At 41.2% G+C, this 27913-nt stretch overlaps 1 protein-coding gene across 2 annotated transcripts in view; it reads right to left on the bottom strand.

Annotated features, from left to right (window-relative positions):
- Nucleotides 1–27913, bottom strand: part of mtor (mechanistic target of rapamycin kinase) — a 134837-nt gene that overhangs the window by 54687 nt on the left and 52237 nt on the right. For both annotated transcript variants that reach the window (XM_071371596.1, XM_071371595.1), the window contains exons 29-30: nt 9497–9572; nt 3658–3797 (exon numbers count right to left, since the gene is read on the bottom strand). In XM_071371596.1, coding sequence (XP_071227697.1) covers nt 3658–3797; nt 9497–9572 — 216 coding nt within the window. The remainder of the gene's footprint in view (nt 1–3657; nt 3798–9496; nt 9573–27913) is intronic.

Raw genomic sequence — 27913 nt, forward strand, 5'->3', positions numbered from 1 at the left:
GTCGCACACTCTACTCCCAATGATGGATAATACACCAACGTTTCAGCACACAGTGCCTTCTTCAGGGTTTACCTTTAAAAAAAAAAAAATGGAATAAACACTAAACACTGTATTGAGACAGACAGTCAGGCTATGCTTTGCATTGAATAGGCAATTGTGATCATCTTAAAAGTAGGTTGGAGCACTTTTGGATAACTTATTTACTTTGAATGAGCTGATGACGCGGACGCTACTCTACAGGACTGTTTTGCTAGCGCAGACTGGAATCTGTTCCAAGATTCATCCAATGGCATTGAGGAGTATACCACCTCAGTCATCGGCTTCATCAATAGGTGCATCGATGACGTCGTCCCCACAGTGACCGTACGTACATATCCCAACCAGAAGCCATGGATTACAGGCAATATCCGCATCGAGCTAAAGGCTAGAGCTGCCGGTTTCAGGGAGCGGGACACTAATCCAGACGCTTATAAGAAATCCAGCTATGCCCTCAGACGATCAATCAAACAAGCAAAGCATCAATACAGGATTAAAATTGAATTCTACTACACCGGCTCTGATGTTCGTCGGATGTGGCAGGGCTTGAAAACTATTACGGACTACAAAGGGAAACACAGACGCGAGCTGCCCAGTGACGCAAGCCTACCTGACGAGCTGAATGCCTTTAATGCTCACTTCGAGGCAAGCAACACTGAAGCATTTACGAGAGCACCAGCTTTTCTGGATGACTGTGTGATAACGCTCTCCAGTAGCCGATGTGAGCAAGACCTTTAAACAGGTCAACATTCACAAAGCCGCGGGGCCAGACAGATTACCAGGATGTGTACTCAAAGCATGCGCGGACCAACTGGCAAGTATCTTCACAGACATTTTCAACCTCTCCCTGACCGAGTCTGTAACACCTACATGTTTCAAGCAGACCACCATAGTCCCTGTGCTCAAGGAAGCGAAGGTACCATTCCTAAATGATTACCGCCCCGTAGCACTCACATTGGTAGCCATGAAGTGCTTTGAAAGGCTGTTCATGGCTCACATCAACAGCATCCTCCCGGATACCCACTCCAATTCGCATACCGCCCCAACAGATCCACAGATGATGCAATCTCAATCGCACTCCACACTGCCCTTTCCCACCTGGACAAAAGGAACACCTATGTGAGAATGCTGTTCATTGATGACAGCTCAGCGTTCAACACCATAGTGCCCACGAGGCTCATCACTAAGCTAAGGACCCTGGGACTAAACACCTCCCTCTGCAACTGGATCTTGGACTTCCTGACGGGCCGCCCCCAGGTGGTAAAGGTAGGCAACAACACGTCTGTCACGCTGATCCTCAACAATGGGACCCCTCAGGGGTGTGTACTTATTCCCCTCCTGTACTCCCTGTTCACCCATAACTGCGTGGCCAAACACGACTCCAACACTATCATTAAGTTTGCTGATGACACAACAGTGGTAGGCCTGATCACTGACAACGATGAGACAGCCTATAGGGAGGAGGTCAGAGAACTGGCAGTGTGGTGCCAGGACAACAATCTCTCGCTCAATGTGAGCAAGACAAAGGAGCTGATCGTGGACAACAGGAAAAGGAGGGCCGAACAGGCCCCCATTAACATCGACGGGGCTGTAGTGGAGCGGTTTGAGAGTTTCAAGTTCCTTGGTGACCACATTACCAACAAACTATCATGGTCCAAACACACCAAGACAGTCGTGAAGAGGGCACGACAAAACATTTTCCCCGTCAGGAGACTGAAAAGATTTGGCATGGGTCCCAGATCTTCAAAAAGTTCTACAGCCGCACCATCGAGAGCATCCTGACCGGTTGCATCACCGCCTGGTATGGCAACTGCTCGGCATCTGACCTTAAGGTGATACAGAGGGTAGTGCATACGGCCCAGTACATCCCTGGGGTCAAACTTCCTGCCATTCAGGACCAATATAATAGGCGGTGTCAGACGAAAGCCCATAAAATCGTCAGACTTCAGTCACCTTGCTACTGCAAGGCAAGCAGTACCGGAGTGCCAAGTCTAGGACCAAAAGGCTCCTTAACAGCTTCTACCCCCAAGCTATAATAAGACTGCTGTACAATTAATCAAATGGCCACCGGACAATTTACATTGACCCCCCTCCATTTGTTTTGTACACTGCTGCTACTCGCTGTTTATTATCTATGCATAGTCACTTCGCCCATACCTACACGTACAAATTACCTCAACTAACCTGTACCCCAGCACACTGACTCGGTACCGGTACCCCTTGTATATAGACTCGTTATTGTTATTTTACTGTGTTACTTTTTATAATTTTTTACATTAGTTTATTTGATAAATATTTTCTTGACTCTTCTTGAACTGCACTGTTGGTTAAGGGCTTGTAAGTAAGCATTTCACGGTAAAGTCTACACTTGTTGTATTCGGCGCATGTGACAAATAAAGTTGGATTAGACGAGTTAAATACAACCGTATGGACTGACTCATCGCTCATGGGGTTGTAGAACAAAGGGCTGCACTGTCATTTATGTGTACTCACTGTAGATACTCTTCTTTTCCTTAGCTGGAAACAATGTATTCCCCCCAGACTGCTATCCTGAAGTAATGTGAATGACAGTCAATTGTTATGTAATTCTGTCTGTTTTCCCATTTCTCTCACTTGAATCATGTTCTTGTACAAAGAGAATATCATCAGGGGTATACAATGATGGCGCAGCACAGACGGTTACATAAGCTAATCGTTGTCTGGTTAGCTTCACAAACTCCGGGACGGTCCACATTTTTTCAAACTGTTCTAACATTGTGTGATTTCCTTCCCAGCAGCTTTGCTCCTTGAAGGCATTTATACAAAAAATAAGTTGAATCACCTGTGGAGAGGGAGGGAAGGAAGGAAGGATGGAGGAGGGGAGAGCGAGTGAGAGAGCACAAGAAACAAAGAGAGGGATAGAGAGAGCATGAGACAGACAGAAAGAGAGAGAGAGTTCTTGAGTTCAATCTTGGAGCTGGCTGCCTGGAGCTGTGGTTGAGGGTTTCAGTGTACCGAACCAACAGGCCCAGTCACGAACTGGCCTGAACTGACTGTCCTCGCACACTTTCCTGTAATACTACCAGGTTCTCGTTAGAGGAAACTATTGACTTTTTCCTCCGTCGCTTCACGCCCAGTCATCAAATAAGCCCAATGTCAGATTCCATTAGTACATACTGCAGGAGCGGTCGTGAGCAAGTACAAAGAGTCGGGGACGGGTCTGCTCCCGGCCAATCTTCTCTGTCACAGACCCTGTCCTTCTCCATTACACTCACAAGGAGTACACATCTCAAACGGCTATTTATTACTCCATTGAAGGCAACTTTTTGAATAAGGTGAGCAATACGGTGAGCAACACTCGCTCCAAAAAGGTTGTCTTCACAATCGTAACACGATATGACAGCTGTAATGTCACCTGAGATTACATTATATCATGACAGAGCATTAAAGTTCCAGAGTAGACCAGACTTTCCCCCTATAGTATTTAACACAGCACCTAACAGTGAATGGAAAGACACTTAGGCCTACACCTAGGCCTACACAAAAGGAGTTGCCTCCAAAAAACTCCCCTTTGATTGATAGTGAGGAGAGACAGAACACAGACACGATTGTCGAACGTGACTCCAAAGTGTTGTGACTCACCATTCTCCCAGGGCCTCCAAGCAGCGCATGCGCCCCAGGATCAGCTCAGGGTCATCCTTGTTGATGTCGATCTTCTTGTCGTACGCCACCAGAGCGTCCTCCCACTCGTGGAGCTTCTCGTACCAGGTGGCCTGGATTTCCTGTTCAGGAACAAGAAGGCCCGAACACTGTTAAAGCTCCCAATTCACCGCTTCATTGACAACGTTTCCATCGTATGACCACAAAGATGTACGTAAGAGCACACCCTTTTCTATAGACTGGATTTCCTGTTAAACAACACAACCAGGTGGTGCGAATTACTTTTGATAATTATCTATCCACTATACTAACTATACTATAAGATGATTCTTGCTTGCAGTGTATGGCCATCTGAATGCACACATGAGGATGTGATTGTTTTTGTTCCGTTTGCGGTAAGATACAAAAACTGCATCTGATTTCGATCTGCTCAGGGCTAAAGCAAGACCTACACTGGACAGTCAGGTCCAAAATGATTGGCACCCTTGATAAAGACGAGGCTAAAAAAACAAATAAATTATACAAATATTGAGATATATGGTATGCAACAAAAAAAAGGGTGAAATTATATTATTTAATACTAATACAATTGCTCAGAGAAAGTGATTGTTTAATTAGTAACAAGTTTTTAAGATAGGGGTTCAAAATGATTGGCACCCCTGTTTTAAATACCTCACATTGCGAGGATAACATGACTGAGCATAATGTGACTGAGCCTTTTTGTAAATGTTTTATGAGATTGGAGAACACATTGGGAGGAACTCCCAATTCCTCCATACAGAAATATAGGAATTCCCCATTCCTCCATACAGACTCATTCCAGATCCTTGATATCCTTAATCTGCTCTTATGGACTGCCCCCTTTAATTCAAACCACAGGTTTCAATGGGGATGAAGTCCAGACACAGATGGCCAATGTTGATTTTATTGAAAACAGGGGTGCCAATCATTTTTACCCTTATCTTACTGAGAGAAAAAAAATTTTACTTCTTTAACTAAATCTATTTTTCTGAGCAATTGTATTAGTTAAAAATATAATATTTGTATTTTTTTTATATAGTTTTTGTATAACTTTTTGCTCATCTTTATTAATGGACATGACTATATATACTATACTTGTCCTATACTTTCCAAAGTATACTACTAATACTACTATACTAGTACTATTTTTTCAGAATTACTTTTATTTCTACTAAACGCTACTGCCCAAATTATGAGATAAAAAATACATGGAAAACAAATGGTCATCAAGCCACCCTCTTTATGACACTGAACGCATGAGTGGAGATTCCCACCATAGGCATGTCTCGACCTCTGGCGACCTGGTGATAAGCCTGACTGGGATGCCAAACAAAGAAGGTGCCACCGGGCGCAATCCTCTGCTTCGCTCACCCCATAAACGCTACTCACTGTTTACCTTATAAACAAGGTTTCCTGGAAGCGCTCTCCAAGGTGCTTTTACTTCTGAAAATGTTTTATGGAGAACATAATTACGGCTCAAAAAAGACAGACGGTAGGGCACTTCAGTCAGGCAACCAAGTGTGAAATAGTCGGAGGCCTAAGAACCGGACTTGGGGCTAAAAGTAGCCTCTTAATAAAAAGCAACGGCACATACTGTAAAATGATATATTGGCCTAGCTGTGTCGACAAACACACAACCCTACACATCAAAACACACAAAGAAATGGTTAACACTAAAAAAGCCTGGACTCGAAGGACCCCACTTCGAGCCAATGACGAGTCTTTTGGACATTTTAACATTCTCATAAATACATTTCATATATGCTCTTGCTAAAATAATAATTTGGCTGTATTTATTTATTTCTTAAGTAACATTAGAATACGAAAGAAAATGTATTTCAAAGTACACAATAGCATTTTCATTAGTTTATGTAATTGTAGGCTATAAGTACAAATTATAAACCACTAAAACAACACAATTAAAGTGTTAAAATCCATTAAATAAACAATTACAAAGTTAATTAATTAATAATTTGTTAAGGGCAGGTCTTAAGGAACATTATGAGACTAAATAAAGGCATTTCAAAAGAACAGAATGGCATATTTTGAGTTGAAATATATGACTGTGCTTTGAGTGTTGCGAGGGCATGTGGAAAGTGCATGGAATCACAGGAAGTTATATATTGAAATAGAGCTGAAGGGTTCATCTTTAAGAGTTGTTTGGCAAGGATAGGTGATTTGGAAACTGCAGAACCTGCTCTTTCTGTTACTATATAGACATCAAAACGTCTTACCTGCTTGTGACTTTTTGGCACTCTATTTCCCTGCCCCTGTCAAATCTAAGCTATGCCGTTCATCAGATTCTTCATATACAATTTAACAAGTGATATTGTCACCCATCAGACTATTGTCAATCTAATCTTGTCTTTAGGCCAACTATTGTTATATGCGTGAAATTCGTATCGATATAGTTTTAGATGTAGTTTGCATGGGCCATCATCAGCTGCGCAGGTTGACTGCCAGTGAATGACTGGCGGTGAATGAGGGGCAGGGAAAATAACTGCTTATAAAACTGCTTAAAACTGCTTATAACACATTCTGTTAGTGATATTAAGATTCTAAGAACGACAGTGTGTTATATAGACTTATTCAGGAAAAGTTGAGGAAGGGGGGAGGGAAATTACTTTAAAAATGGCAGAGTAATTGAAGATGTATATTTGTTTTGCGTCCGTCCACATGTCACTCTCGGCTTTTCTAGTGTTAATTGAGCACAAAAATCAAGATTTTGTGCTCAAGATTTTGGACTTGAACCCCTGTGGTTTGAATTGTAGAAGGTAGTCAATAAGCACAGACGAAGGATATCAAGGATTTGGAAAGATTTAGCATAAAATGTAGATCAGTGTTTGTATTATTTTTATATACAATATTTTTTGCTCATTTGTTATCAAGGGTGCAAATAATTTTGGACCTGACTGTATATACTACACTTGTAATATACTTTCCAAAGTATACTAATGTATGCATTTTTTTCAGAATTACTTTTATGATGAGATAAAAAAAATACATGGAAAACAAGTGGTCATCAAGCCACCCTCTTTACGACACTGAATACATGAGTGGAGATTCCCAACATAGGCATCCGAGTTGTCAAATGACCTCTTTCTGTTGACTTACTGTATATCTGTGACCTCGGGAGGAAGTGATGCGCAGAACTGTCTCGACCTCTGGCGACCTGGTGATAAGCCTGACTGGGATGCCAAACAAAGAAGGTGCCACCGGGCGCAGTATGATGCCTCGCACACCCAGTAAAACGCTACTCACTGTTTACCTCATGAACAAGGTTTCCTGGAAACGCTCTCCGAGGTGCTTTTATTGTAAACTTTTACTTCAGAAAATGTTTTATGGAGAACATAAATACAGCTCGAAAAAGACAGGCGGTAGGGCACTTTCGTCAGGCAACCACCTGTGAAACAGTCGGCCATAGACCCGGACTCTGGGCTAAAAGTAGCCACGAAATAAAATGCAACGGCACATACTGTAACAGGATCTGTCGGCCTGGTTGTGTAGAACTTGTAGACAAAGTTCAGTGCCACAAACTTATTTCATTCTGTTTAAGTTTTAAACGGGGGAGAGCTTAACAAATGTGTCTTAATTCACTGGTCGCGCTCACACACAAATCAATGGGCTGATCAAATGAGGGGGAAATGTAAAATGGCAGAATTATACAGCGTGGTACAATTACGCTACACATAGGGGGAAACAATCAAGAAGTCTAACAAAGAAGCCCTTTCTCTCTCTGTGTGTGTGTTACTTTTCCATGACTTCTCCATGAGTTTTAACCAAATTTCCATGATCAACAATTGGCGGCATCTCTACGTACGTATAAAAAAAGTAAGTAACGTGGTATCGACACTGGGAGGCTGCTCTCTGAACCCATGTACAATCTCCTGTCATAGTGCAAGGCACTTAACCCCCCCACAAAGTAGCTATACCCATTAGGCAACTGTATAAAACACATGGTCAACCCTCAGTTGGGTGTGCAGGCTTTTGATCAAGCCCTGCTCAAACACATCACAGCCAGTTTATCAAGGTCCGGTTGAGCAGCTCATTTCTAAAATGTGTTTGGTTGAAGAGGGGCTGGAACATAAGCCTGCACACCCATTAGCTCTCCTGGAGGATGGTTGTCAACCTTTGATGTATAACATCGCTACATTACAACCAAATATGTTTTAATGCATTTTTAAATAATTAGTTCATTCAATATATCAAAGATCAAATGGCTATGGTCGGCTAAAAAAAAAAATATTCGGCTGAAGCAAGCCCACAAATTTTCTTCAGGAAATGTACTTTTTCTAGTTTAGTCATATTTATCTTAGCTACCTTAGAAGTGTTTACTTTGAAGGCTGACTAGTATCTATTGAGTTGCAATGTCCCATACATTGGATACCCAAATAAATTGGAAGTATCTACACAAAGTTTTGAAGCCACATTATCCAAAAGAAAGGCTACATCTAATATTTTTTCCTAAAATTACTGTTCGCGATTCAAAAATTATTTTGATTCACATAATAAGAATCACCGTGATTGAACCAAATCTCAAGTAATACAATGCTGAGGTGAATCGTTCATTTTGTCAAAAATAATTGTTTAAATGAATCAACTTTTGTATGACATTCGCAAATGTATGGCCTCATTCGCAGTTGTTGGTGGAAAGTTTTTGGGGACGACATGATGAAAACAAATACATGCAAATAATAGATAAACAGTTAACTAGAAGGTACAATATATGTTTAAATTGGCTACCTAGCTATTAGTCTGTTCTCTATCATATTTTATAGGCCTACCTGCTGCTGCAATGTCTCTCCTTGATCAACAGCCCACTTGTCTTGCACACAAGCAGGTGATGTGTGCATACCGAGATGAGCTAAAGTGTCATTCTGATGTGTTGATTTTTATTTGATTGATAAAATATTTAAAAGCTGTGCCTAAATAAATGTAATTAACATACATTAAATTCATTTCCATTAGTTTTCTGATTTGATCCTTTTCCAAAGCTCTTCCAGGAAAAAGCAGGGTGAGCGCTCCCAAGGCATGTACTCTATTTAGAAAAAGTTATTTCATATCTGGAGCTGGTCCCTTTGGAGAACATGAAACGGTTTGAGGAATAACAGCAGGGAGTACTACGTATCACAGTTAAAATAACAGAGGAGCCTCTGAAAATCACCTGCAATGAAGATAAATGAACCTTGGCCAAGACAAAAAAAGAAAAACTCTAAAGTTACATGAAGAATAGTGTCTGGTTTATAAAAACCACTTGAGAATATTAATAGAAATACAGACGCCACGCATGTGAAAAAGTGACACATATTGCCGGCTTTCCACTTGGCATGTGAAGCGATCCCACAGGGACATGACCAAATAGTGTGTTTAAAGTCATAAAAGTGTCTTAAAACTTCACTGTTAAGTCAATATTACAGTTAGGGACTTTGGTATGGTGCATAAATACATTTCACAATTTGGAACAAAACCTCCACCAATCCATCTTAGCAGACTCAGGAGAAATTGTAGAAATAATAGTATCAGGTATGTGATTTTTTTTTTTTTTTTTTTTTTTTTTTTTAACTATTAACTTGAGGAGAAAAAGCCCAATATCTCTACTCCTGCATACAAAGCTATTGACCATGGAAGTAGATGTCCTCTGCATGTGTGGGAAAGTACAGGATGTTGTAGAGCACCCGTTTGAAAGCTGCTCATCCTCTTGTTAAGGATGCAGTTCGAGGGAGGAGGTGAGGTAAGGAGATACTAGTGTCAATTTAAAGTGCATGTACTGTAGAGATGACTGTAGACAAGAGTCACTTACCAGTTCGCCAAAGTGCTTCATGGCGTACTCCAGGACCCCGGATGCTGCCTCTGGCTGCTGCAGTTTGTTATTGATGCTGGAACAAGACACAGAAGCAGAGACAGCTTTACGTCAATATTCATACCCAATCTGGCAACCGACTCAGGCGCTCTCCCGTGTCACATACAGCATGCTCTGGGTGAGATAGCGGCTGAGGTCTCACACACAGTACAGTGGGGTCCGATATTTATGGACACCCTTGATAAAGATGAGCAAAAATGACTATGAAATAAATAATTCCAATACTGAGCTATATTGTACGCAAAATAAAAGGGGGAAATTATATCATTATATACTAACACAATTGCTCAGAGAAAGAGATTTTGTTTAAGTAGTTATTGAAAAAATAAAAAAATAAACATAGGGGTCTTAATGTTTTCACTACTCCAGCACTCTACCCTCGCGAGGACAACGACACCGAGTAGGGTGTACAATCAAAAACACATATTTTGACCAATGGGTAAAATAATACGTTAATTGTATATATTCCTCTTTCTTCTCGAATCCGCAGGACATAAAACAATATAGAGGTAAGATGGATATCAATTTTGAGACATATACAGTATTTTCATATTTGAGTAAGCGCTTTACACATTCATTCGAAATTCCTGTTCTTTTTTTGAAGATTTCTCACAAAAACAAGCGTCTCTCTGTAAAATGTAAACAGAGCACTGAGCGTATACAAAACTTTTTATTCAACCTTTTACATTTAATTCAGCTCGTGTCAAGACCCCACTGATTCAGAACATAATTCATTATATTTGTCTACAAATTGATGACGAGTCTGTCCCTTTTAATAGCCGGGCAACGGCACACATTTCAGCAAATAAACGCCTCCTTCAAATAAACACTAGGTCTAAATGAATTGTTTACGAGATTACCATGAATTGCTTATGAGGTTTAATATTTGAATTGTTACATTAAATAATGCAGTAATGACAAAACAATTATGGCAATAATACGTTTTTATCACCAGTAAGAAACTGATAGCCATTGGCTGCTAATAGCTGAGAACTGCTAGCTAACAGGCAAGCACAAAAACAGTAAACAACTTCACGAGTGCAGAGCCCTAGAAATCGGCAGATTGCCAGCTAGTGGCGAAACGAAAGAACCGCTAATAAATGCAGTCAAAGAGGACAATAACTATTCTGTAACGTATCATTTTTTGGAGCAACCTAAGACAAAAGAAATGTGACACGTAAATTATAACACATTACTGCAGGAAATGAAGAAATGTATTAAAATGCTGGAAGTGAATGCTGGAATTAAACAATTAACAAAAAACTATGCAGCTGTTGGCATTAAGGAAATAGATGCCTGGTTCAAATAAATAACTGTCTCTAACAAGAGCCTGTTGTGTTCAGTGATTTAAGCAAATAAAATCCCAGGCTATTAATTCAAGTTTTACTGTATTTTATGACATAAGGAAGTGAAATTACATCAATAAAGCGCGTTTTCACCCAATCTGGGCAGGGAGGGTGGAGACCCTACACTGAGACTTATTCTAAAAGGTTTTATGAGATTGGAGAACACAGAATGCGTGAACTTTTTGGATTGGTTCTCATATACATGATATTTGCATGTGCAACACTCTCCACGCTTCCTCGTCAATTTCCTCCGCTCCCACTAGATAGGTAAACAAGCCAAGCTAAAGATAAGCTAGCTGGCCTAGCTAGCCAAAACTGTTGGGAGAAAAACTCTGATGGAGCTTTCTGAAACGTTGACAGAGAAACGACACTGCCACATAGTAACGACCAACTTAGGGACTTCATTAAAATAGGAGTAACTTGAAGAATCGAGAGGAGGATGTATTGGTGGTTTTGCAAACGGGCTTTTGGGAAAAGCCTAATTTACCAGCCAACTAGTTCTAGTCTTCAAGAAGCTAAGAAAACAGCCTACAATTCTGACAGTCGTGTCCCCGCTAAAGGCTGTGGTGGATGGAGGACCAAATCTGCAAGGCAACAGCCCTGGGTCTCAGAGCGGTGGTTGTGGAGGAAGACAAGAACGCTATATGGGATGGTGCATCCGACCTTGTCTTCGGAAGTCTGGAGAGATGGTTGAGGAAGACCGGGAGAGATGTGTTGGCTTCAGTCCTATACAGCTCCAGAATTGTCTGAATCCTTGTCCATATGACCTACATATGGTTTGTACAATGACCTAGACCTGTACTTCAATGGTACAGAATGGCACTGCGATGGATACATGCAATGTCGGAATGGAAATTATACACACTAGTGAATGATAGATTGAAAGTTTTTGTTTGCAAATAGTTTGTTTGAATGATAAGCCTACAAAGACATTGAGTAGCCTAACAAGGTCATATAACTGCATCATAAATAACTGGGTGACAGGCATCATAATGGCTGAAAGAGGCATTAGATAAAATACTTTTAACTGATTAAACTATGGGAACCCCACACACAACATTTGCAATAACTACTAGCATAGCAATCAAATGTGCTTCAGTATCTTGATTCTGTTACCATTTATACATTCATTCTGAATGAGGATGGTAATTAAGTCTCTATAGCCAACACGAGGTGTGCCAGAAATGCACTGGCTGGCTAGGCTTCCTAGACTTCTTAATTCCAAATGATTGACTGACATGAACGTATCAACATACTGATCACATACACTGTGTACAAAACACAACCCTGCTGAGAGAAGACATGTTTGGAAATAGATTACTTTTTCTTATCTAGGGTACATTAACAACATACTGTAACAGACGGGGGCATATAGTAGGCTTACAGTGTTTTCCCATGACCAGCATGTGTTGCAAGTAGGGTTACACATTTTGGGGAATATTCAGAGGTGGAAACTTTCAGTGGGAATTAACGGGAATATATGTGAAATAACGGGAATATATGCAAATTAATATTAATACCATTTAAATGTAGATGTTATTTGCATTGGATATATTTACCATATAATATGGAGACAGAAACAAACCTTTAACCTTATCATAAGTAGACATAATTGCAAATGATTAAATCCTTCCAATAGAAATAAAATAAACTATTTAGTTACGAATTTAACTTAAATGAGTTGACTCTTCACATGGGATGATTTCACTGAACAACAAAAGGGAATATTAAATGATCCATCGCATCTCGCAAAAATGTCTTCACTAAAGCTTTGGTTGTCTTCCCCTCAGGCTTCCATGTCTTCTCCCTGGACCTCCTCAATGTCCACCTCTTGAACATCAGACTCTGAGGTCTCATCTTCACTGTCACTGTCCAAACTTGTTGAGGATGGCTCGTTGTCAGGCTCAAAAAGCCTCACATTTGCCCGGATGGCCACCAATTTTTCAACCCTTGTATTGGTCAGCCTGTTGCGTGCTTTGGTGTGTGTGTTCCTAAACTAGGACCAGTTGCGCTCTGAGGCGGCTGATGTTGGTGGGATTTGGAGGAGGATGGAGGCAACAGGGGAAAGAGCCTTAGATCCACAAAGTCCCTTCCACCAGGTGGCTGATGAGATATGTTGGCACGAGTGCCACATTGCATCTCCATCCCAAAGCCCTTGCTTGGAAGTGTACTTCGCCAGACTTCCAAGAACCTTGCCCTCATCTAGGCCAAGGTGGCGAGACACGGTAGTGATGACACCATAGGCCTTGTTGATCTCTGTATCAGACAGGATGCTCTTGCCAGCATATTTGGGGTCCAACATGTACGGTGCGGCGTGTATGGGCTTCAGGCAGAAATCTTCATGCTTTTTGATGCATTTCAGAACTGCAGTTTCCTCTGCTTGCAGCAACAGTGAAGTGGGCAGGGAAGTACGGATTTCTACTCTTACATCTGCAAGCAGAGTCTGAACGTCAGACAGGATGGCATTGTCTCCCTCAATCCGCACAATTGCTACTGTTATAGGTTTCAGGCGTTTCAGGCTGCTTACCACTCTCTCCCAAAATACATAACCCAGGAGGATCCTCTTGATGGGGCTGTCCATATCGGCAGACTGTAATATGGCCATTTCTTGGAGAGACTCCTTTCCCTCCAGGAGACTGTCAAACATGATGACAACACCACCCCAACGGGTGTTGTTGGGCAGCTACAATGTGGTGCTCTTATTCTTCTCACTTTGCTTGGTGAGGTAGATTGCTGCTGTAACTTGACACTTCACATACCTAACAATTTCATTGGCTCTCTTGTAGAGTGTATCCATGGTTTTATGTGCCATGATGTCCTTGAGGAGCAGATTCAATGCATGAGCAGCACAGCCAATGGGTGTGATGTGAGGGTAGGACTCCTCCACTTTAGACCAAGCAGCCTTCATGTTCGCAGCATTGTCTGTCACCAGTGCAAATACCTTCTGTGGTCGAAGGTCATTGATGACTGCCTTCAGCTCATCAGCAATGTAGAGACCGGTGTGTCTGTTGTCCCTTGTGTCTGTGCTCTTGTAGAATACTGGTTCAGGGGTGGAGATGTAGTTAATTTTTCCTTGACCACGAACATTCGACCACCCATCAGAGATGATTGCAATACAGTCTGCTTTCTCTATGATTTGCTTGACCTTCACTTGAACTCTGTTGAACTATGCATCCAGCAAATGAGTAGATAAAGCATGTCTGGTTGGAGGGGTGTATGCTGGGCGAAGAGCATTCAGAAATCTCTTCTAATACCCATTGCCTCTGAGCATCAGAGGTGAACCAGCTGCATACACAGCTCGAGCAAAACATTCATCAGCATTTCCCTGACTACGTTCCTCCATTGAGTCCAAAAACACTTCTGATTCCAGGTGGACCATGAGCTGTTGCTAGAGATGTCTGATTCATCATTTTCACCATGAATAAAAGTAGAGGGACTTCTGTCAGAGGTTGCTTGTTGTGAGCGCTGTGGGAACTTTATGCACTTGGCTAGATGATTCTGCATCTTTGTTGCATTCTTCACATATGATTTGGCACAGTATTTGCAAATGTACACAGTTTTTCCTTCTACATTAGCTGCAGTGAAATTTCTCCACACATCAGATAGTGCCCGTGGCATTTTCCTGTAAAGATTAGAACAAAAATGAGTTTTAAAAAACAAATACAATTCCATGTACAGATAAATAGTTAAGCAGTTAGATTAACAACTCCTTTGTAAGAAGAAAAAAAAAAAAAGAAACATGTATGGAAACGGGTGAATTAACACTCAGCAGGCTCAAGCAAGCTAAAACCCACATGGGTAGCAAAAACAAACTAGCAGAAATTGTTAACAACTTAGAAATGATTCAAAAACACTTTGCTGTAGGCTACTATTTACTAGTTAACAAAAAATCATGTATGTCATAAAATATATTCACCCACCCAGTATTGTAATCAAAACTTACCAGAAAGCATGTAGTCCTTGGCTCAGACCGCGTAGTAGTGCGGGCTCAATAGCATCTCAGTGTGCAAGTTCTTGAGAATCAGCTGTACATGTGACGTAAGAGTGCACTGCACATTATTATTATTGCCTACCTCATGCCTTTTGCACACATTGTATATAGATTCTCTTTTTTTCTACCATGTTATTGACTTGTTTATTGTTTACTCCATGTGTAACTCTGTGTTGTCTGTTCACACTGCTATGCTTTATCTTGGCCAGGTCGCAGTTGCAAATGAGAACTTGTTCTCAACTAGCCTACCTGGTTAAATAAAGGTGAAAAAAAAAAAAAAAAAAAAAAAAACATGTGATGGGAGAATGCACTGTGCATGCAGTTGGTTGAAATTCGATTGAATTGGGGATAGTTTAACCAAAATATGCCACAAGACCTAGAATTGCCTTGTGTATCCAACAAAAAATGTTCCTGTTATAAGATATATTTTTTGATGAATTTAAGCAAATTCCCCAAATTCCAGGGCTTAACTTCCCATGGAACATTCCTGGGAAAATTCTGGAAATTTACCGGAAAGTTTCCGACCCTTTGCAACCCTAGTTGCAAGTAATGCATAATACAGAATGGGTCTAATAGAATACAATATGTTGTCAGAAAAGTAGTCTACCTATGTATGTTTGTTTGATCAAATGGGTGCAACCCATTGCTAAGTCGTCACACGTGCTGTGTTCTAACCTACTGCAAACCCTGCTTTGGCAAAAGTGATAAATCCAAAAGTACAACTGAATTTACGCTGAGAAAGCGGGGGTCCTGTCGACACATAGCGGAGACTTGATATAAAGTCACCATTAATTCGGAGTTGCCAAATTCCGGACCCCATCCCCACAAATCATAAAACTAATGGTCAGTGCTAATTTGCGATTGTGAGCAAGCCAATGGCCAACTGGACTATCCACTCAGTGGCATGTGCATGTTAAACATGGTCTTTTCAACCAACAAAGGTGCCCTGTTTGGGAGATAATGTCATCCACTTTTCTGTCATGACTATGATCCCCCGGGCATCTAATGTTTAAGAACCCATACATCTGGAAGCACTCATCTGAAACGCAAGTCTGTAGTATTTCCTCATCTACGAAAAGCCACGCTTGGCCTGTTCCAAAACATCTGTAAAAATGTAGCATTTTAAGGAAGTTGGAAGGCGAGGACAGCAGGCGAGAGAGTTGATGACATCGGAGCCTATATGTCAGGAATCCCAGAGTGCCCTAGGGTCAGGGCCAGACCAATTTGTTGACTGGACCCAGCGAGAGGTCATCTGCATGCAAACACAACAGTTGCTAACCATATGTACTACAAAACTGGGCATATCAAACACTAAATATGTGGTATGTAATAAGTATAACAGAGTCCACATTTTCTACAGTCACAGGTAAGTGCTGACAGTACATAGGATTTATTTATCCGCAAATGTTAATACACAATATCAAACGCATCACTTGTGTTATCTCAAAAATCTTAAAACAACTCTTGGAAAATCAAGGAATCAAAATGTAATACACGTGAATAAGAAGGGTTTCATACTTTTGTGGTTTAATTTCCTGCCTTCAAGAGGAACATTATGCAAGAAGAGGATATGTCAGCAATATGTGATTGCCGGCTACTCACACATCAAAGAGGCTTATATCACTTCCCAGTCTACGGTGTGATGATGTGATAGATGGAGTGCCACAGGGATCAATGTCAGGACTGTTATAATTAATATTCTGGGGGAACCAGTGTACCATCATATCCCAATCACAAATTTGGCATTTTAAGACTCTTCAGGAGCATGAACAGAGGACATCTTTCATAGATAAAGCACATCACTGTCCCAATGTGGCACTAGTATGACAGGGTATTGGGTTGACAGTCAGTGGAAATAATATAGCAACCTACAGTAATGTTGGGCTAGAGAGAAGCAAGGCTGTATATTACCTCAACCCCTACACGTCTCATTATTTGATAAAATATCACCTTCCTAATTACGGTATAGAGCAGGTGTGAATGTTGACCCAGCAGTAGGTTTTTAACAGTGAGGAGGCTGACGAACTTGACGGATGTGTTGCCAAAGTGAGGGTTTTTATTTGGTAGGAGAATAAATTATATCTGGCAACTGTACAAGTATTTACAAAAACAAATAAACAAGACAATGAACAAAAAGTAGGCCAAATAAACTCAAAAGAAACTTCAATCATGTCTGTACCCGTCAGAACGCAGACTTCACCTTGTCCTGTCTCTGACCCGCAGACAAAGAAATTACAGGGTTTAAATACCAATACCCAGGATGCTTCTGACCAATGAGAACAAGCCAATTCACATCCTGATCACTTCACATTTAAAGCAAACATTACAATACACACCTGTTCATATTATAAACATAAATGTATTTCCATAGCACACACAATAAAGGTGCACCATGCTTTAAACATAAATGAAAGTTAGGGATCAGAACATATACAGTGCATTCAGGAAGTATTCAGACCCCTATGTAACAGCCTTATTCTAAAATTGATTCAATTGTTATTTTGTCCCTCATATCTACACACAATATCCCATGTTACTGTAGGTTCTGAAAACAACAGAGTAAAAACCTACAACTAGAAAAAGCGCAAACTAAGTGTATTCACCCACAGCTGAAAAGACAAGGTATGATTACAAAAGCAAATATATTTAGAAACTCCTTACACATCTAGACAGCCAATATATCTCTGTTGCTAGGCAGGAACTTAATTGGTTCCTCTCACTGGTATAGTCACAGCCTTGCCTGATACTCAAACCTTCGTGGGCATGGACGTGTATGAGTGAGATAGGACTATAGTAGGAGAGTCGTTGTGGTGGGCCTCTCTGGCCCCCCTCCCAGAGGTTTCTTCTCACTTCATCTGTTGACTTGACCTCGAGACGCATTCCTCCCTCCTCCCTAGTTCCGCAGCTGGCCTGCCTTATCAGAGACTAACTATTGTCCTTCGGCTCCCTCCTTAGAAACACGGAGCAGAATACAAACTTTCTGCACTTAGTAACTTATACCAAGTCCCTATCTACCCTTCATTGACCCCATCATATACATTCCTTTTACATGTAAAGTAAACAATAAGTTCTAGTCTTGTAACGTGAACAAGTATATTTCAAGCTAGAATCCAACACCCATAATGACAAAGCAAAAACACGTTTAGAAATTTTAGCAAATGTATATAATGTACTTTTTGTACATAGTCCCTTCATTTTAGGGGACCAAAAGTTCAGGGACACATTCACTTACAGTGCATTCGGAAAGTATTCAGACCCCTTGACTTTTTCCACATTTTGCTAGGTTACAGCCTTATTCTAAAATTGATTAAATTGTTTCCCCCCCACATCGATCTACACACAATACTCCATAATGACAAAGGAAAACAGGCTTAGACATTTTTGCAAATGTATTGAAAATAAAAATTGAAATATCACATTTACATAAGAATTCAGACCCTTTACATATTACTTTGTTGAAGCACCTTTGGCAGCGATTACAGCTTCGAGTCTTCTTGGGTATGACGCTACAAGCTTGGCACACCTGTATTTGGGGAATTTCTCCCATTCTCCTTTGCAGATACTCTCAAGCTTTGTCAGGTTGGATGGGGAGCGTCACTGCACAGCTATTTTCAGGTCTCTCCAGAGATGTTCGATTGGGTTCAAGTCCTGGCTCTTGTCGGGCAACTCAAGGACATTCAGGGACTTGTCCTGAAGCCACTCCAGCCTTGTCTTGGCTGTGTGCTTAGGGTTGTTATACTGTTGGAAGGTGAACCTTCGCCCCAGTCTGAAGTCCTGAGAGCTCTGGAGCAGGTTTTCATCAAGGATCTCGCTGTACTTTGCTCTGTTCATGTTTCCCTCGATCCTGACTAGTCTCCCAATCCCTGCTGTTGAGAAACATCCTCACAGCATGGTGCCACCACCATGCTTCACCGTAGGGATGGTGCCACGTTTCCTCCAGACGTGACGCTTGGTATTCAGGCCAAAGAGTTCAATCTTGGTTTCATCAGACCAGATAATCTTGTTTCTCATGGTCTGAGAGTCCTTTAGTTACCTTTACACAAAATCCAAGTGGACTGTCATGTGCCTTTTACTGAGGAGTGGCTTCAGTCTGGCCACTCTACCATAAAAGCCTGATTGGTGGAGTGCTGTAGAGATGGTTGTTCTTCTGGAAGGTTCTCCCATCTCCACAGAGGAACTCTGGAGCTCTGTCAGAGTGACCATCAGGTTCTTGGTCACCACCCTGACCAAGGTTCTTTCCCCCGATTGCTCAGTTTGGCGTGGCAGCCAGCTCTAGGCAGAGTATAGTGTTTCCAAACGTATTCCATTTAAGAATGATGGAGGCCACTGTGTTCTTGGGGACCGTCAATGCTGCACAAACTTGTTGGTACCCTTCGCCAGATCTGTGCCTCGACACAATCCTGTCTCAAAGCTCTACGGACAATTCCTTCGACCTCATGGCTTGGTTTTTGCTCTGACATGCACTGTCAACTGTGGGACCTTATATAGACAGGTGTGTGCCTTTCCAAATCAAGACCAATCAATTGAATTTACCACAGGTGGATTCCAATCACATTGTAGAAACATCTCAAGGATGATCAATGGAAACAGGATGCACCTTAGCTCAATATCCAGTCACATAGAAAAGGGTCTGAATACTAATGTAAATAAGGTATTTGTTTTTTTTATAAAAACCTGTTTTCACTTTGTCATTATGTCATTGTCTGATTCCCTTAGAGGTTTTTCCACTCTGAATTTGAGGTTCTTCCCTGGCTGCCACTGTTGCCATAGTTTTGGTTTGTAAGAGACCAGGGGCCTTAGCCTTTTGGTAAGAGCTTTGAGAGGCTTAGGCTTAGTAGAAAGCACAATGAAAATAACATTGAAACGCACTGCAGAGACTAAATTCACTCAAACCTTTTTTCTACTAAACCTACAGAGCCCACCTAATTTGACCACACGTTTCCAGCCGGACCCAAATGCAGTGTAAATACACAGATTCTTTTTCTGTAGTTTCTTTCAGAGCTCATTGACTGTTCCCCTTTACAGCCCCCTTTATTACAAAAACAGTTTTCGGTCCTGTTGTCATTCATCCTGTCAGACAATAAAAAAATCATAACATGGGTTTAAAATTAAACCCAATCAACCACCGTTGGCAGGCTGGTGTGTCCAATGATAAAAGGCTGTATAGTCTGAAGTATGTCTTATGTGTTATGCTTTGGCAACCATTCAATATTTCAAGTCATGGTAAAAGTATTGAGTTTCCTGGGTTAATCAAAAACGTTGATTAAGTTTTGCCTCTCGGCTCTCGTGATGAATATAACTGAGGTAGAAGCCCTGTAATTGAACACTGGAGGGAAATCACTCTCAAGGGTGTTATTAAGAGTGACACCAACCGCTTATTACTTTACATAAACCATGATACAAAATATAGGTGAATCATCTTAAGGGTCAGTCTATACTGTGTGAGAAATAATCATGTAAATGAGACAGTTATTGCTTTGATTTATACATTTGCTGTGTTAGGTTATTAAGTGTTTTATACATAAAAGTATTGAGAGACTCAACTTTTCCAAACGAAAGACAGGCTGAACTCTCTGGTGGAGCATTCATAGAGAGAAACAAAACACTATTCTCACGCAATCGTCCTGTGTCTTCCATAACACTGAGTGGCTTGGCTTTCGGGTGAATAAGACAGAATACGATCCTTAAAGAAAACGTAATAAATTCCCCCTTAGAGCGTAACATATGTGTGAAGGAATGAGAGAGAGGAAAACTGTCTCACTTCTGAACCTAATCTAATCATCTAAGTATGCTCTTGATCCTCAATGATTTTTCTGCCCTTTAAGCTAGCTAGTTGGCCAAATGTTGACTCTATTCCTTGATGTTGAGCAAAGCAGCTTCAAATGTTTGGCTCTTAGGACTAGAAGTGTTAAAGTTTAACATAAAAACCCGAAGAAAGTTGCACAGCATTGTGCTTTTGGTAATGTTATATTTAAAAATAGTTTTCGGAAAGTATGAATCCGATCCCATTGCATTAAGGTGCATTCTTTCACTCTGAGTATTGCTTGCACATTTTTCAGAGTGTGTAAGCTGTACGAACACACAGTGGACACTTTTCTTTAGTCACATTTACAGTGTCACAGATGTAGTTGCAGTGTACTGTGAAATTCTTAAGCTCCAACAGTGCAGGTGTAGAAACCAGTAATGTTTTGAAGGAGCTCGAGGCGAGGCGCCATTTTAGTAATTGACATTAGCATGTGAGGAGGGAAATTTATGGAAGTGGACATTAAAGAGACTTCAAGCAGTGGCAGCTACCCTGCTGGGGGGAGAAGCGAGGCGGCCGGTGCCCCACCTGATCCATCTGCCAGAGAGATCAAAGCGCCATCAATGCACTCCTCCGAAATATGCTGAAGAAATTATATGGTGATGGAGATATGGTTTGTTGGAGAAAGTTATTTGAGTCAGATGACACTGTGTCCTTTGCTCCCCAGTTTAAATATGGGTAAAGTCTGGAAAGGACTTGTTGATGGGGATAGGGCTGGAGATGGACCCCTCTAAGGAGGCTAAAAGAGGACAGATTGAATCCATAGATCTAATCGAGGCCACGCACTAACATAGGTTACTTGAATGTAATGGTGATAGACTCCTTGACTCTGTTAAGGCTTTCAAATGTTCCAGGAGTATGGAAAGTGGAAAAGTGACAACAGCTGTTTGACATGTCTCTGGCCTTAGTGCCTGAGGACCCGTTCATTTGTGAGGTCGGCCAGATCCCAATCAATGACGGATTCAGACGAGTCCAACCATCGAACTCTTTGTTTATTTTTTATTGCACACTCCTATTTCCCAGGAGATTACAGATGGGAAATGGGCGGGGTCCGTCTTCTTGGCAACTCACACTCCACTGCTTCCAAAAACACTGACTCACCTGCCCTCTCAAACGTTTGGATCCTGAATCAATATACAGTTGTATAATGTACAAGAAAGCATTTCAGGGAAATTGTTCAATGTAAGAAGGCGATCACAAAGAATAATGGTAACAAAGACATTGCAACGTTGTGGGGAAATATTGGTAAGAGAGGCTGAATCACACCACCCACTGAGAGAAAGGGCCTAATGAAGTCTCAGGTGGCAGCTCCTGCTGTTACAAGGAGAGCATTTAAGCTGCTGAAAACCAAGATTATCTGTGTCCTGAGAACACTTCCTGTGAACAAAGTTGAGGCAATACACGTACCATTTGCTCTAGACTCACAAGTGGGGTGAGATAGACGACTGTCGTTCCTTGGAAGCACCTCTTGCCATCACCCATTTATTTTTTGGTCTCTCCATCAACACTCATTTGGAGAAAATATCAGTACTGAATTCTCAATATCATGTTAGCTACATGATATTGAGGGATGTTGGATGGAGGGCAAAGACCAGTTTGTTTTCCTGTTCCATCTATAAAATCCTGTGCCAACAAGCATATTTCAGGCGAGGGCAATTAGAAAGTGATTGACATAATTTGACCCAGAACCTTCTTGTTTCTTCAGCTGGATAGTCCACAGGATCATGGCTGAGCTCTGAATGAAGAATGAAAACGATATAATATTGTGGATTATTGACGGACACTTCTCAATGGTGTGTAGCTGGTAGTGCTGAGCGATGAGTGAGTTTTGTGGTCGGTTTCGGTTATTACATAATAATCACGGTTTTCGATTTCTATTTTTTTAAACATGAAATGCATTATTAAATAATTACTATAGAATTATTTTAAAGCTTTGTAGCCCTTTCGACTCACAGCTCGTCATCCCGTATACAGGTTGAAAATGGGAGATTTTGTAATTGATAAGCCCCTAAATTGGAACGCAGTGGCTGTACAGTAACGTGCTATATATGATGTCAGAGCTCTGGGCTTCACAGCGCTGTATGGATTGACTGACAGCCGTTATAAACTTCAGCACCGTGCGCGACTCGAAGATTCCGTCATCCCTCCCGCTAATATTGCCAATATTTTGCTTGAGTGAGGGAAATGCTGTAAATCGAGATTGGATTGGACGTGTTCTGAAAGTTGAGACATTGAGGATTATAATAAAGAACGGTTTGATGTCCTAAGAAAACCACACACCCGTTAATTAACAAACACGTTTAGCATCTCCAGGCCTCCATGCCTTTTAAAATAGTCTAATAAATCCATTTATTATTTAATCCATTTCACACTGCTCGTTCCGTGGGTGAGCGAATGCTCATACCACCGTCTCTCCGAAGCATCTTCGACCGGTGTTTTGGCTTACTGCCCCGCACGAGTTGGTGATCTCCCGCTCGCTTTGTAAAGTGTAGCCAGGGTCCATACAGTGAGTAAGTCCTCTGCCTTCTCTCTGTTTATCGTACTGGTGCATGTGTGATCTAGTCTGTGTTGCTTGTATGTTTTGCCATTATTTCACTGGCAGAGCTTGTTTTTGGGAGGCGGGGTGTGGGTTGTGTTTGCGGACTAATTTTAGCTCGCAATAAGCTTGTAGCATGGCGAATACTAGACAGAAAAACAATAGCGAAGCTCAAGGTGGAAGAGGAATACGTATCAAGCACTACAATCCATGAACTATCCATGAACTAAAAATATTTTTATGAAGATTTAATAGAGTCGCAGGAAAATAACTGTAAGTCCTTCCTGTAACTCTTTAAGGATCCTACCAACAAAAGGGGTGACGATCTGTTTTAGGATGTAATGGAATTGAAGCACAGTTTGGAATTTACGCAGTCAGAGGTGAGGGAGCTAAAGGCCGCCAATGTCACCAGCAAGACCGCATTCAAAACCATGTCTGAGGATTTCACAATTTTCAAAACATCACTTGACAAGCACTCTTCCAAAGGAGACTAAGTTGAAAATCAATCGAGGTGCAATAACATTTAAAATCGATGGAATTGAGGACGTAAAGACTGAAACTTAGCATGACACAGAAGTCAAGGCCAAGAAACTCCAGGTAGATCAACTCAAACTGGACCCTAAACTCATCAAGATGGAGAGGGCGCAAAGGAATGTCACTTTCTTCCCAGATGGACAGCCCAGGTGTGTAGTCGTTAAACTGCTCAGGTTCAAATACAAGGAGGAGATTCACAGGAGAGCCAACTGCCTGAAGGGAACCAAAGTCTTCATCAATGAAAACTTCTCTGAAAAGGTACGCCCCAAAAGCAAGGAACTGCGTCCACGATTAATTGAAGATCAAAGAAAGGCAACGTCGCATACCTGAAGTATGATCAGCTGGTTGTTGAACACACACACAGTGCATTCAGAAAGTATTCAGACCCCTTCCCACATTTTGTTACATTATCGATCTACACACAATACCACATAATGAAAAAATGAAAACTGATTTTTAGCAATGTTTGCAAATGTATTAAAAATAAAAAAACATATCTTATTACTTAAGTATTCAGACCTTTGCTATAAGACTTGAAATTGAGCTCAGGTGCATCCTGTTTCCATTGATCATCGTTGAGATGTTTCTACAACTTGATTGGAGTCCACCTGTGGTAAATTCAATTGACTGGACATGATTTGGAAAGGCACACACCTGTCTATATAAGGTCTCACAGTCGACAGTGCATGTCAGAGCAAAAACCAAGCCACGAGGTCGAATTGTTCGTAGAGCTCCAAGACAGGATTGTGTCAAGGCACAGATCTGGGGATGGGTACCAAAACATTTCTGCTGCATTGAAGGTCCCCAAGAACACAGGGGCCTCTATCATTCTTAAATGGAATACGTTTGGAACCATCCAGACTCTTGAGCAATCGTGGGAGACGATCAGGGAGGTGACCAAGAACCCAATGGTCACTCTGACAGAGCTCCAGAGTTCCTCTGTGGAGATGGGAGACAGCCATCTCTGCAGCACTCCATCAATCAGGCCTTTTATGGTAGAGTGGCCCGGGATCGAACCAGAGTGTGGAATGGTAGAATAGCGTGTGTGTTCTTGGGGACCTTCAATGCTGCACAAACGTGTTGGTACCCTTCCCTAGATCTGTGCCTTCGACACAATGGACAATTCCTTTTGACCTCATGGCTTGGTTTTTGCTCTGACATGCACTGTCAACTGTGGGACCTTATATACTGTAGACAGATGTGTGCCTTTCCAAATCATGTCCAATCAATTGAATTTACCACAGGTGGACTCCAATCAAGTTGTAGAAACATCTCAAGGACGATCAATGGAAACGTGGTCACGCATATATATTTAAAAAAAATAGTTCTTCTGTTTGAAACATTTCAATTTGGCCCTATCCATATAGCCCAATTCCCACGAGTGTAAGGAGTTAATAGAAATTCAAAAGCCAAAAATAGTGAACATTTAATTGCCAAAACATTGAAAGCATCCCATTGTCTCAGTCAGGTCCACATTGGGTAGACATTAATGATTTTTTTACTATAAAATAGTGTTGCACGGTATACCAAAACTTTGACACTAGAACATGAAAAACGGTTTGATAATAGAATTTATTACTTCCATCAAATATGTCTCACGGATCAAGCCTGTCTGTTATAGCCTGCTCCACTTACTCATTGCTAGCCTGCAATGGGAGTCTGGGCTGCATTATGTTAACTTCTGTGCAGCATGAGAGGGAAGCTAACACACTTGAATAATGCAACCCGGCATGAAGAAATTACTGTTTGCAAAACAACACTTTACAATGCAAGAAAAAAACGGTAGCTTCCAGCCCTGCCTGTTGACAGCTAAAGCTAACATCAATTCACTACCCTAGTACTTTGTTTGTGATACTTTGCAAAACATAACACAAAATATGCTGACTGCAACCAAAAACTTTATTCATTCACTTATTCTGTCATGTGTCTCCTAAAGATGATCTATTGCCTCTGTGATCTGACTGACGGGCCGCCCCCCTCTTGCCTCATGTATGATGTCATAACTGCTTATAGATACCTTTTTATAAAATAAGCTAATTCTATGCAAATGTTGTTGATCAGTACAATAAAGTAAGTCCCAAATGGAAGAGAAACAGATTGCCATCTGCCCCATGAAATCAGCCAAAACAAGCTCAATAACTCAATGCATGCACACACTCCTACAGAATATGCATTCACCTGTATTTTGGATAGGCCTAGGCTACATCTTGATTTACCCAGTTTATCAATAGAGATTTACAATTCAAATAAATGATTACCATTATGTTGTTATGTAGTTATATTGTTTTACCAAAGTCAAATTGATTGTATGATTGCATAATTGATTCATTAATGTATACATGGCTGTCTCTGCCGGAGGGGGTGGTTGCTGTTTTACGGACTCCTAAACAATTGTTCTATTTTGTGTGTTTTTTAGCATTATTTGGAACTTATTTTGTACATGATGTTGATGCTACACTTTACCCCTACCTACATTCACAAATTACCGCGACTAACCTGTACCCCCTGCACATTGACTCGGTACTGGTAACCCCCTGCATAGCCTCATTATAGTTATTTTATTGGGTTATTTTTTTACTTTAGTTTATTTAGTAAATATTTTCTGAACTGGAAATAAGCATTTCACGGTAGTGTCTACACCTGTTGTATTCGGCGCACATTTTTGGGGATTTGATTGGAGAAATGTTGCCAGATTTTTTTTTTTTTTTTTTTACATGCAATGATATAATTTTTTAAAAATCATATGTTATTTGTCACATGCTTCATAAACAACAACTATTTTCTAAATTGTAGAATCATAGAAAAGATATCAAAACTATGAAATAACATATGGAATCATGCAGGAACCTAACAGTGAAATGCTTCCTTACAGGTCCTCTTCAACAACGCAGAGTTAAAGATAAAGATACTAAATAAAATTAAATCTGAAATAGTGACACAAGGAATAAATACACAGTGAATAAAAAGTACAAAAAATATGGCTATGTATACAGTAAAAAGTTTGGACACACATACTCATTCAAGGGTTTTTCTTAATTTTTACTATTTTCTAAATTGTAGAATCATAGAAAAGATATCAAAACTATGAAATAACATATGGAATCATGCAGGAACCGAAAAAGTCAAAATAGATTTCATATTTTACATTCTTCAAAGTAGCCACCCTTTGCCTTGATGACAGCTTTGCACATACTTGGCATTCTCTCAACCATCTTCACCTGGAATGCTTTTCCACATATGCTGAGCACTAGTTGGCTGCTTTTCTTTCACTCTGCTGTCCAACTCATCCCAAACCATCTCAATTGGGTTGAGGTAGGGTGATTGTGTAAACCAGGTTATCTGATGTAGCACTGCCTCACTCTTCTGCTTGGTGAAATAGCCCTTACACAGCCTGGAAGTGTGTTGGGTCATTGCCCTGTTGAAAAACAAATGATGGTGGGACGGCGTTTCGCTGCAGAATTCTTTGGTACCCATGCTGGTTAAGTGTGCCTTGAATTCTAAATAAATCACTGACAGTGTCACCAGCAAAGCACCCCCACACCTCCTCCTCATGCTTCACGGTGGGAAATACAAATGCGGAGATGATCAATTTATCTACTTTGCAACTCACATTTTACATTTACATTTAAGTCATTTAGCAGACGCTCTTATCCAGAGCGACTTACAAATTGGTGCATTCACCTTATGATATCCAGTGGAACAACCACTTTACAATAGTGCATCTAACTCTTTTAAGGGGGGGGGGTTAGAAGGATTACTTTATCCTATCCTAGGTATTCCTTAAAGAGGTGGGGTTTCAGGTGTCTCCGGAAGGTGGTGATTGACTCCGCTGACCTGGCGTCGTGAGGGAGTTTGTTCCACCATTGGGGTGCCAGAGCAGCGAACAGTTTTGACTGGGCTGAGCGGGAACTGTACTTCCTCAGAGGTAGGGAGGCGAGCAGGCCAGAGGTGGATGAACGCAGTGCCCTTGTTTGGGTGTAGGGCCTGATCAGAGCCTGAAGGTACGGAGGTGCCGTTCCCCTCACAGCTCCGTAGGCAAGCACCATGGTCTTGTAGCGGATGCGAGCTTCAACTGGAAGCCAGTGGAGAGAGCGGAGGAGCGGGGTGACGTGAGAGAACTTGGGAAAGTTGAACACCAGACGGGCTG

The sequence above is a fragment of the Salvelinus alpinus genome, chromosome 28 (assembly GCF_045679555.1).
Source record: "Salvelinus alpinus chromosome 28, SLU_Salpinus.1, whole genome shotgun sequence".
Taxonomy (NCBI): domain Eukaryota; kingdom Metazoa; phylum Chordata; class Actinopteri; order Salmoniformes; family Salmonidae; genus Salvelinus; species Salvelinus alpinus.